This window comes from Glycine max, chromosome 13, assembly GCF_000004515.6.
Source record: "Glycine max cultivar Williams 82 chromosome 13, Glycine_max_v4.0, whole genome shotgun sequence".
Classification (NCBI taxonomy): domain Eukaryota; kingdom Viridiplantae; phylum Streptophyta; class Magnoliopsida; order Fabales; family Fabaceae; genus Glycine; species Glycine max.
Genome location: NC_038249.2, coordinates 40072380 through 40084664, shown reverse-complemented (window position 1 = coordinate 40084664; position 12285 = coordinate 40072380). Strand labels below are relative to the sequence as shown.

General features: G+C 35.3%; 2 protein-coding genes across 11 annotated transcripts; both read right to left on the bottom strand.

Moving 5' to 3' along the window:
* Positions 1–2017: 2017 nt before the first annotated feature.
* On the bottom strand, positions 2018–4979 carry LOC100819878 (glycosyltransferase BC10). Of its 6 annotated transcripts, none has more exons than XM_006594849.4 (2): positions 3717–4979; positions 2018–2500 (listed from the first exon to the last, which is right to left on the bottom strand). In XM_006594849.4, the coding sequence occupies exon 1, from the start codon at positions 4822–4824 to the stop codon at positions 3727–3729; it is 1098 nt and encodes a 365-aa protein (XP_006594912.1). In that variant the 5' UTR covers positions 4825–4979; the 3' UTR covers positions 2018–2500; positions 3717–3726. The 6 variants fall into 6 exon arrangements, with proteins under 6 accessions (XP_006594912.1, XP_006594914.1, XP_006594913.1 ...); XM_006594851.4 differs by having other exon boundaries at positions 2018–2503; positions 3702–4942; XM_006594850.4 differs by having other exon boundaries at positions 3702–4942.
* Positions 4980–5623: 644 nt separating this feature from the next.
* Positions 5624–12120, bottom strand: IQD47 (protein IQ-DOMAIN 47). Of its 5 annotated transcripts, none has more exons than NM_001289305.2 (7): positions 11832–12099; positions 10489–10597; positions 9358–9591; positions 8685–8912; positions 7896–8009; positions 6840–7332; positions 5624–6207 (listed from the first exon to the last, which is right to left on the bottom strand). In NM_001289305.2, exons 2-7 carry the CDS (start codon positions 10561–10563, stop codon positions 6077–6079), a joined length of 1275 nt encoding a protein of 424 aa, NP_001276234.2. In that variant the 5' UTR covers positions 10564–10597; positions 11832–12099; the 3' UTR covers positions 5624–6076. The 5 variants fall into 5 exon arrangements, with proteins under 5 accessions (NP_001276234.2, XP_006594910.1, XP_040863762.1 ...); XM_006594847.4 differs by having other exon boundaries at positions 5734–6210; positions 11832–12118; XM_041007828.1 differs by having other exon boundaries at positions 5734–6207; positions 9358–10597; positions 11832–12120.
* Positions 12121–12285: the final 165 nt, after the last annotated feature.

The following is a 12285-nucleotide window of genomic DNA, read 5'->3' as shown; positions in this document are numbered from 1 at the left end:
TTTTTAATATTTTTTATTATTTTTTAAAATATTACTTGAAGTAGTATTTTTTAAAACACTAATTTTTAACTTCTATTTTTTATATTTTCTTCTATTTTTATTCTTGATATATTTATCAAATTTTTTGCTTATTCTTTTTAAATAAATCATAATTATATTGTTTTTTTAATTATTTTATATTTTTAACTACTTTAATAATTAATTTTATCAAATATTTACAATTTAATAAGATAACTTTTCAGTTTTTAACTCTAACTAATTTTCAACTTTTCAAAGTTAACTTTTGAATTTTCAACTAATTTTATCCAGTAAAATTTGTAAAGTAAATAATGTGAATATTTTCTATTAAATTAAAGGTGTTATGAAGATTTTTTCAATAACAAAAAATTGTCAAAAAGATGTGAAAAGCAGAATTCTCAACTGTCAAAAAGGGCTAATGATTAAATGCATAATTGCCTCCGTCGATTGTTTGCTTCTGTTTCCAGGAAGGTGAAGACCACATGTGCCTCGACGACAGTGGCAAACATTTCTTTCAGATCAAGGAGAACAGGACAAAAAGCCTAAAAGATTCTTAAAGAAAAAGTTTAATCTTTTTCCTTCTTTTTTCTCATGAATATAATTTAATCTGTAAAAAAAATTATAGAGCCTGATCAACTAATTTAGGTACCTTTGCCTCGGGCTACCACAGCAACTATCCAACTACAATCAATTTGCTTAAGATGTAAACAGCATTGAATAAATGGTTCGTTTTTCAACCAGAAAGAATTCGGCATGAATGCCAAAATTTGGTGGTAAGTTAACAACTTACCTAACCTCTTTTTTCTGCTATTCGGCTAATTAAAGTAATCTATTATTAATTAATATTGTGATATTAAAAACTAGTTATAAAGAAAAGCTAATTCAATTAATTAATTAAATAAAATATGTAAATATTATAAATCTTTTGATAACCTATTTAATTCTTACATATTAAAAACTAGTTCCTCCTTGAGGGAGCTTTCAATCAAATTATACATCGAGTAAAATAAAACATTAAATAACTAAGATTAACAAACACCGACATCCCAAAAAAACAAAATGTTGTCTAGTTTAGGAATGAGGTTAAAATTGAGAAGTAAGAAATCCGAGTGAGATGGTGTTACTACAAACTACATGTGTTTAGATAATTCAGAGAAAGAAGAAAGAAACATGGAAGCCAACTGTGGTTTGTGTGGGCCCGTGGTCCCCACAAAACATGAAGAAAGGTGTGCGACTTTCTTGTCCATTGGCACGTCTCTTGGGGCCCAATTTTGAATTGTGTAAGAGGAAAGAACCAGCACCGACAAGTTCAATTTTGTCGCCACTCTACAAGCCAACTATGCATATTATGATCATCATCACTCGTTTAAGGTGAATTTAGTTGTTAGAAATAAATATTTTTTTTAAAAATATATAAATGTATTTACTTTTCAAAAAAATTTATTTTAAAATTATTTTTTAAGGGTTAATAATAAATATTATATTATTTACTCAAGATTTATTTAACAAAAAATTTATGTTTAATTCTAATTGTATATAAAATTTTCTTCAACTAACATAATCATAATTTATATATAAGATTAATTTGATTCAATGAATTGAAACACACACACCTTGAACCAAAAAAATATTATATTATTTGCTCAGGGTCATCGCGGCTTCCCACCTTTTCAGACTGTCACCGACTCATCTCATACGAAAAATGTTTAAATGAACAAGTCCAACATGATCATATATAACTAATAATATTTCAACATAACAAGCAACTCATCCCATAACTACTCACACAAGTTCTACAAGAATATTTATTTATTTTCTTTTATTATATATTTATATCTAATGGAGTGAAATTAAAGCACCATCTGATACTTTCCACAGAAGAAAAGGATCGTAGACTAATTAATACAAAGACCCAAAAAGAACAAAAGAAAAAAGGTAAGCGGGAGGTGGATACAGCAATAGCAGGATGACAAAGGGATCAATTCGAAAAAGCCAAATGTGGAAAGAGTGTTTTTTTTTTCCTTTTTATAATTGCAGTCACTGTTGCCTCACGTTTAGACAAATCTTTTTTTTTTTTTGTTCAAAAGTAGTAACACTGTAGAGCTTTTAAACAATGTTTACACAACTCTTATGTACAAAACCATCCCACAAAAGGAAGAACTACCTACACAATCTTCTATGCCAAATTAGCAATTACTTTAGCACTTGCATCCCAACTAAATACACTTGCCTAGAGCACCACCCGCATTTCCTTTTCAACTCACGCAGGTGTTTACCTATTTCTTTGCTTTGTATATGATTTGATTTGATTCCCTCGTTCGTGTAAGATCCCAAGTCTCTCAATTTGAGAGTTCCAGGTATGCATATAGGATGTGGGCTGTTCGTGCCTCTTCAAACTATACACCACCATCAACCTACAGTCACAGCAACAGCAAGCAAAATATCATCTCACACCATAAATCTCTTCACAGACCTTTTCCACCTGCTAGAAAAAAATTTGATGGAACAAAGTTATCTCAACTGCAGCAGAATCAGACAAAGAAATCTAACCACGACAGTATCGACAAGTCTTTGTATTTTGTGCATAAGAAACCAAACTAATAAAAAAATCCAATGATATAAATAAATCCAACACACAGGCAGATGGGAAATGCAACTTTAGATTAGGCTCGCCCACGTATGCATCTATTAAAGTCAAGGTTTCACCAAAAACAGAATATAAAGCACCTACTAGTCTTTTTTATTTTTGATAAATAAAAGTTTATGCAAGGTTCCAGAGACCCGCCAGGAATAAAAGAATCGGAGAACATTTATAAAGATACTTACATATTACCTGCCAAGTTCAAGTTTTTACATTGACAATGAGATTTGAACTCGCATTCATATGGAATAAGAGTACTATCCTTACTAAAAGGACCTACTAGTATAGCACCATGATTTTGACATTCAGAATACAAGATGTCATGAACCTTTTTTTCACATCACAAAGCAAGGCATGAACACCGCAAATGCCAAAAGCAAATACTCTTCATAAACAGAGAGAGAATCTCATTCCCTACAAAGCACTAATGCACCTACACACACATATTTTGCTTAAAAAGCAACTTGAGGAGGTCCCTCCAAATTTCACTACCGTGTCCATCAATCTAAAACTCGCTTTCATTCCACCGTCTTTGGATTACAATTGCATCTAACTGAATGCACTACTCGCATAGCTTTTTTGCTTATGCATTGAAATGATTAAATTTTCCGTTCAACTATCCAAAGACACTCTATAGTCCGTGTTTAGATTTCAGTCAAGAGACACCAAAATTACTTTTATTCTCAAACCGACAAATCCTTCTTAATTTTGTGCTAATTCTGAATGGTGCACTATAAACTCAACTCGTAAATGTACCTTCTCAACTTTAAACCCCAAGAAACATTCTGATATTGCAAACAAAAGAAAAGCATCAAAACCAGATTCTAACATATAATAAAGCTGAAAATGGAAACCTCCACTCTCCATCCAATCAGACAAGTGCAAATCCACATCAACAAAGATCCAAACCCTTTTGACCATCCTACCATCTCTGACTCACACAATCACCAACTCACTTTCTGTATCTATTGCTAACTAACTGCTAACCCTAATAAATCACAACAAATTAAAATAAAATATAACAAAATAAACGACAACATACCATGTTTTCACTTACAATTTGAATTTCAATCCCTGAAGATGACCGATTTAGCAATGCGCATCAAGGGCTCCAAGCAATCCGGGGTGAATTTCCTGGCGAAGAGGTAAGACTCGGAATGATTGGACTTCCGGAGCCGGAGAATGAGTTCCGGCGAGATTTCCGTCGGCCGGTAAGTGTAAGGATGGCCGTTGACGGTGCCGGTCCAGTTAACACTCGTGAGCGTGTATTTGGTGCATCCATCAGGATCCGCCATGGACAACAGGGTAGGAAAATAATGCTCCTCGGGGTAACACTCATCGTCACGGTAACACGGGATCTTGAATTTCCTCCAAAGTGTCCTGTCCTTAACGACGACGAGCGCGTGGCGGCGCGTGAGCGTGAAGAACTGAGAGCCCACGCGGAAATCTTCGAAGGGGATCTCCGGCATCATGGCGTAGCGTCCGCGGGAGGAGTAGCGCCTCCAGAGCTTGGGCGCGTGGGAGAGGATCTCGACGAAGGATTTGTATTTGAGGCGGAGGCCGAAGCGGGACGAGGATTCGGGGTTTTCGGAATCGAAGGTTGGGGAGAGGAAGAGGGAGTTGTAGGTGTATTTGAAGGAGTGGAGAGGGATGCAGTGCTGGGAGAGGAGGGCGAAGTAGGCGTTGGAAGGGTCGTCGAGGAGAGCGGAGGCGAGGAGGCGGCGAGTGGCGGAGATAAGGGTAGGGGAGGAGCGGAAGGTGGGTTTGGAGGAGATGAATTTGTTACGGAAAAGAGGGGAAAGAGGGAGAGTGAGGTTGAAGGAGGGGTCAGAGTGGATGTAAATGTTGAAGAGGTGGGAAGGGGAGGAAGAGAAGAAGAGGTCCCATAAGGGGGAGAAGTGGAGATCGGTGTTGGTGAGGAAGAGGAAGGCGATTTTGAGAGAGGGGTTTTTGGAGGAGAGGTGGAAGAATTTGGAAGGGTTGGAATGGGAATTGCTGGAATGGGAAATGGCGCGGTTGAAGAGGTTGATGTCATCGAGCTCGTCGGAGGGGGAGATGGGGGGGAAGGAATGGGGCTTTGGAGGGAGGATCCGTGGGGCAAGGAAGAAGAGGATTGGGAGGGAGAGAAGGAGAGAGAAGGTTAACACGAATGGGCTTGAGAACATTGAGTTTCCTGGGGAATGGAAAGCCTACAGGAGAAATTAAAAACCAAAGCAACTAACACATAAATGCACTTTTATTTACCTACACTACCCCTACCAAGTACTAATTACCAAACTATTCCTCAACGATAACAGTAACAATGCTACGCTAACTGGCCACCTTAAGATTCATTTCTAGAAAATTGAATTATCATCTATAAAAAAGATCATTTCTACCTTCTCAATGAGCGCGTTAGACATTTTAATTTTTCTATTAATTAAAAAATTTATTTATATAACTGTTTGATAAATAATCTTTTTTTTGAATTACGATCTACTCATAAAAGATCATGATAAATATGATTTTAAATTAATATTTGTATCGTTCATAATAATTTTCTTATGATTAAATAATAAAATTATTTACCTATCAATACATTTAAATTATAATGTCAAATTATGAAAGGACCTAAATAACATTATTTAATAAATTTAACTGTGTAATTTAACATCATTATACAAAAAAATATTAATTTCTATGAATTATGCTGCAATAATATCAAATTTAAATGAATAGAAATTAATAAAAGATAGCAAAATGCCGTGACTATGCCGAAGATAGATCAGGAAACCCCACCGCTGGATCTGATTTTAATTTTAAAATTAAAATCACAGCGGACGTCACCTGCTTTGCTGGATCTGCTTTTCATAATGACTGCTGGGATTTTATTCTAAACAATTTTAACCCAAATTTCAGGCATTATTTGTTTGTATATCCTTAACAATTGGTAATATAGTACTAAAATCAGAGTGAAAGTGTACAGAAAATAAGGCATAACCAATTATGATCAAATAATCAAATCTACGCAGAAGCATGTATGTGTTGGTGAAATATGCTCACTAAAGAACAGCTGGCAACAATATAACGCGACATAAGGCAATCACACTGAAAGGTGTACATAAATGCATCATGCTATCACATAACTGACATTCTGACCACAACAAGCATTGCATTGCATAAATAAAAGCAAACTTGTATCAACCAGGCAAATCTTATTCCTATCACAACCCAAGCCAATCTCAAAACTGTAAAACCACATTCATCGTCTTCAACTCTTCATGGACTATGTACAATACAAAGCCCTCACCGCTTCACATTATATGCACAGAACGACAAATGCCCATATATCAACAGAGAAGAGAGTGATTTCCCTTATTTGAGATTCTCGAAAATACATATCCTTGTGTTTATGTTCGCATCCTTTCTTCCATTCAGCTACTTTGTATTCTCCTCCCTTCTTCCATTGAGCTTAGGTTTATCCCTAGTAGACTTTTGCGTGCTTAGCGTCCCTTTCACATTAGTAATGCTAACAGGGTGTTTGACTATTTGAGATCCAGCACCAGCCCCTGCTTAACAGAGATAAGAAATAATATTTAGCAAAGACTAGTTCTATCCTAACTTAATCCAGCCAACTGGACTTTCAAATTGCTTATTATGCTTTCATTAACACAAGAATTTTAGAAATAAAGATGTTACATAAAATAAAATTTCTAATCAAAATTACAAATTAATTTCTTCCACGGTGCACGAAACATCAGTGATCTCATTCTATACAACTCGGTGATGTTATTACTGAGAGTAACATTTTAGAATGGATAGCTCAACCCTTGGGGAATAATACAACTCAATTGTCTTCTACGGTGTTGGCCAACATTGCAAATTAGAAAATGCTGAAATTTAGGAAAACTTCTCTATAACATTTCCAAACGAATCAACATGGCATGCAGTTATTTTAGAAACCTTTTAAGGTTTAGGGTCCTCTACAATGCTGCCCTACCTCTGTAAATGAGTGAATGCACCTAGCTACACTTGAACTTCAGTTGTAAATCTCAAACTCAAGATGGCTGAAGTGGAATGCAATAATTGGGTTAGTCTATCTATATTATAGTTCACCTGATAATTGTTACAACTTCCTGAAGCAGCTGTCAGACCCCCAGTGTTCAGGAAACAATAAAATGAACATAAAGAGAATACTCACTATTGTTAGGCAGAGATAATCGTTTTTTGGCCTGCTTATCTGCCTGTGATGTTCTCTCCTTTGGATTACTAAGAGATCTTGACCCAATTCTAGGTTTTGAGTTAAATTCTCCAACAGTATTTTCAGCATTTGCCTTAGAAGTCGGCTTAACAGGATGTGTGTTTGATGATTCTGGCAAACCTGCAGGCATACTAGATGAAGAATCACAGCCATCAGAAATAGTGGGACCAGTTCCTTGACTTGTCAGGTTTGGATGAGTGTTTGATGAGAATGGTTTCTTGTAAGCAGAGCTCAACTGAGGTGGGGTTTCATTTTTATCATCCTTAGTTCCATCTTCATGTACTGTTACTCCATCCTTCATATTTATGTCAACAAAGCGGTTCTCCCAAGGACGGACAGCCATCCACCTTTCCAACCAATTCCAACCCCAGCTGTTTTTATCCGGTTCAAATCCACCAGAGGAAACAGGCTGCTGTCTTGATCCTGCCTGCCACTGCCAAGGGGAAAATTTGAAAAATCTTACACCAAGCCTGTGAACCAAAATGATGTATCAAAGGAAAATGGACACTATAATGCAAAGCTGCTGACCAAAGTTCCAAGTTCTGTTTACTTTTAGAGGTTCACTAACACTTGACAACATCATTAAGTATCGTAATGTTAGTATGTTACACTATCTATGTATAACTCATTCCAAGTTACAAAACTAAGCGGCTTGATTGAATAATGTTTGAATTGGCCCAGTATTTTTCTTTTTGAGAAAAAACAATTCCAAATTTATTACTCTTTTCTATAATTATATAAAAACTTGTGTTTAAGATGGACTATTCGTCCATTCCAAACTTTAGATCGAATTTACAACACTTTAATATAATAGGATATAAAAAACAATTTCTTATGTTTCCTAATGGAGAATGTCTTGAAGGCAATGAGACCCTCCTATGAATTAATGAAATTCCAAAGTTCAGATATTTCTTATTATGCAGGTTGCAGAAAAATTTAACTAATGTATAATACTCACTGCACACATAATTAAACAATATGCTATAGTAAACTCACCTGATGAGATAGAGCATATGCCATGGCTCTCTCACGTTTTGCTGCAGCCTCCTGTCTCTTCAATAATTTAGCCTGAATTTCTTCAACAGATCCTACACTATCACACCATCCTTCCTGTATATATGAATTTTAAAATTAAAAAAAAAAAAATTGAGTTATTAATCATCATTATTAAGTTACAAGGTCCCTCAAACAGATAATTTGATAAGACTGCAATTTGATTACATTATATCATACCAAGCACTATAGCATTTTTACCCTAGTCCAAGTTCTCTGTTTCTTATCCTGGTACACCCATCAGAAATGTCTCAAAGAAATTAAACCAGCACATGACATTCAACTGTTAAAGGCACATAGTTTATACCAGTGTTAGTTTAGTATCCTGCTTAATTGTTAGTTTAGTACATTTTCCTTCTGATAATTATCTATGCATAAATTAATAAATAAGTCACAGTAAAGTGAAACTAAATATAGAATATGACAGATTGCCGAGAAAATGCCAACAAACAATTGGATCCAAAAGACTAAATTAAGCTGAAATTTATTGCAACTAGACCCAAGTAGCGAGAAGGAAAAACCTAGATTCTCTTTCATAAACTTAACAATCAAACAGCTTTCCACCAAAAAAAAAAAAAGACAATCAAACAGCTATCTCAAATTCATGCTCAATTTCTCAATACCCATCCTCCATGAAAATGGATTACAAGGAGATAATAGTGAAAGAGATGAAAATATTCCACAATTAAAAAAAGTAATGTTCCTTTAAGAACAGTACTCCTTAGTCCTTACTTCTATTTCTCGAACTCGAGCTTCATTTGCAAGGTTTTGCTGATGCTTCTGTTGTGATGCTTGAGTTTCCAATGCCATGCAAACACGCCTAGCTCGAACACGAGCTTGAACCCTCACTAAAGCTTGCATACAACGGAGTGTTATTGCGGCTTGTTTTCTCACTGCATGGCCTCTTACAAGGGCCTGAAGCCTTACCACACCTTTCAAAGCCCGTAGTGCTCTTCTGGCCTGATACATAAAACACAATTTTCCAGCTAGGTCAAAGTCGTTGGCAATGAAACTCCTGAAATTTTTTTATAATAATTCTCAAAACAAATACAAGAGTAAATAAAAGAACGAAAGACAGAAAAAAAAGACCAAAAAATAGATCTGAAGAGTATCTTAAAGAAAAATCAATTAAATTACAGAAAAATGACATCCTAGAGGTAGATAAATCACTTTTGTCAACCACTACTACAATACCTGACTCTTGAATGCCAAAAATAATTTTAGAGAAAAAGATAGACTCCTGAAGTATAAAAAAGGGGGAATAACAGAAGCAAATGACATCACATAAGCACTGCCTACAGTCACATTGAAAAAATATATACATAACAATTATTTAGATAATTTTTTTAATAATAGATTTCAATTCAGCTCATGCAAATTAAGCCAAATTTAATACGGAATTTACCAGAAATCCTCTAAATGCTGTTTGAATGTGTATTGCAGCCCATTCCTCCCTCATTTGTTGATTATGTGCAGCATCATGTGCTTGTTGTGAAGAAGAAGATGAATAGTGGGCATCAAGGTTTGCATGGCCATTAACATCTTCAACAGGTGTAGTAGCATCATTATCCAATTCGTTTGGAAGTTTACCATTATTAAATTCGACATCATGCCTTCTCTGATGGTGAAACTTGCCAACCTTCTCACCATTGAAAAGTTTGAAAACATGTGAAATTAATTCTTGATATGTAATGTGTAGTATTTTATAAAGGAGTGGAACTAGAAGATGTGAAGAACTTCTTTGGGATAAGAGAAAACCTTGAGTGGCCTCTCTCATATGCTAAAAACACTACCAACTTGGGTGGCTCTTGTTAGATTTCATCTTTAAACCAATTGGTGTTACATTGCCCAATAGCCAATAGGTATTTAAACCACACCTCAGTAATTAAGGCTAGCAATGTGAGACTTTCCAACAACTCTTTGATATGCTAAGGCATTAACAATTGAGGGAATGTGATATACCCCCTTAAAACCAATTGGAATTAAGTGAAGTTGTCCAACAGGTATTTAAATTGCACCCCAGTATGAGGCAGGCAATGTGAGACTTTCTAACGACTTTCTCATGCAACAGCATTAACATTAATTTGCCATCAGGTTTGGGGATGCAATATACCCCCTTAAATCTATATTCAATAGTGGATCTGGTTTTAAATTTTACCAAATTCAGTTTATATAGTTTCCAAGAGGAAAATTCGTTGAGCACATGGTAGAATTGAAATGATCAATAACAAACTACTTAACTAAAGTGAACCAAGCTCTAACATTTGAAGAATCAAAACAACTCCACTAAATGCCCCGAGTATGACACTCGCAAATGCACAAGAAAACCATTAATCTTTTCCCTCTTGAGTTGAAACACAAGCAACAAAACTCTTTTGTTTTTCTTTTGGGGTAGTGTGGGTAGAAATAACTACATGATGATACAGAACCTTAGTTAAAAGCGCCATAGGTGATGATTATTTTTGCCAACATAACATGAAAATAAATACTGAAACTCAGGAATATGAGTATGAAGTGTTATGAGAGAGAGACTCACATTTCCATCCTTCTCTGGCTTTTCTGATTTCTTTAGACCAACCAATGCTTTAATCCACTTCCCAGAGACACCCATAGTCAATGAAAATTTATTTCAATATAGCATAAACCTGACATGGAATTATATGGCAAAGTCAATGCAAAAGTAGTTGATTATACACAATCTTAACTAGCCTATGAGCTATGGGAACAAAAATGACAAAGCAAGCACAAAGTATCAAAGTGAGCAAGCTTAACTGAGGAAATCTATTTAAAAATGACAACCTAGTCAAATTTGTCACAGTAATATGCCTTCTTGTGACCTTTATAGTCTATATCCATTATGATTGGTCAAATTCCTAATAAGTTTATTTCCTAAATACTAGTAGTTCACTAGATTAGTTATTTAACTATAAGAACAGAATTTTCACTTCTAAGCAACCATAAGCAGCAGGGAAGTGAAGCACAAAATGAAGGGTCTCAAAATCTACCATAACACAGTTGCTACACATTACGTGGAAATGCACCTTTTGAAATGACTAGTTGTTTTAACTCTTTTATTTTTCTTTTTGGCTTTAAGTCTAAAACTACTTGACTTGATCAAGCCATTGACCTCATAAAAAACAAAAGACCATTCGTACTATGAACAAGGGTAATATGTGGAATATAGAAGCCACATTTTGTGATATGAAGGATCACTAATCAGGCATAAATTGCAAATCAGAACACACATGACCAGCCAACTAACTATCACTAAGGTTTTTTTTCTTTCATTGTCATACGAAGGCCTGGGTACTCAAGTGTTACTAAGAAATCCAGATTGCATCATACTACAGTCAACAATAGGCGTATGCTAAATTTCCCAAAAATTGTACTCGTTAACGCGTTAATCCAAGTGACCAAGTCTGCTATACCAAGTCATCAAGTGTTAAGTGCTTTAAACACAAACACACAAAAAGTGAATAGAATTGCGTAACGACTTGGCAAAATGTCTTTTCAACTCATTGGAAAACTGAAAAGTACTTTCTATTTCTAAGCTTGAATTACTAGTACACTAAACCTGACGTAAAAACGAACATGAAAATCGAAAAAACGACAGATACTAGAAAGATCGGGATTTATATGGCAAGCAACGAAAATCAGATGGATAATGATAACCAACCAAAGACGTTGACAATTACCCTCCGTTAGAAATAACAGTGTTGACTCGGTTGCTTGAAAAATCAATTCACTTTTTTAGTTTGACATAAATGCGCGATAGATTAGGAAACTTCACAACAAATTCAATTTAATGGCCATTAAAACCTAGAATTCCAAGCAAGAGAAACGCAGATCCAGAAATCGTAGAGTTGAGGCACAATTCACCTGAAAGTCATAGCAAGAGAAATTGTCACTGAGCTAAAACTTCAGCATCGGCCACAAAAATGTAACGAACCGTCTCTGAGTCAATGCCGAGTTCTCATTCGCAAACTCGGAAGCTCTTCAGAAGATTTCCAAGTGAAGCTCGCCGCTCTAATAGATAACGAATGTGAGACGAGTCGGCAAAACTAAAACTAGAAAAATAAGTATGTGTAATGAGGAAATGAATGAATGTGGAATGAAATTTTAATATTTTAATAACTCTTGTAAAAGGTTATGTATGACAGAGAAAGAGAAATAGATATACTAATATCTTAATGATATTAAATAACTAATAGTATTTGGTTTAAAAACGACGAGAGGGGGGCACGAGGATGGAGCAAATGACATAGGACAGGTGTAGTCTAACGTGCGCCCAGACGGTAGCAGCACACGAAACGATGACGTGTTGCTGTCAATG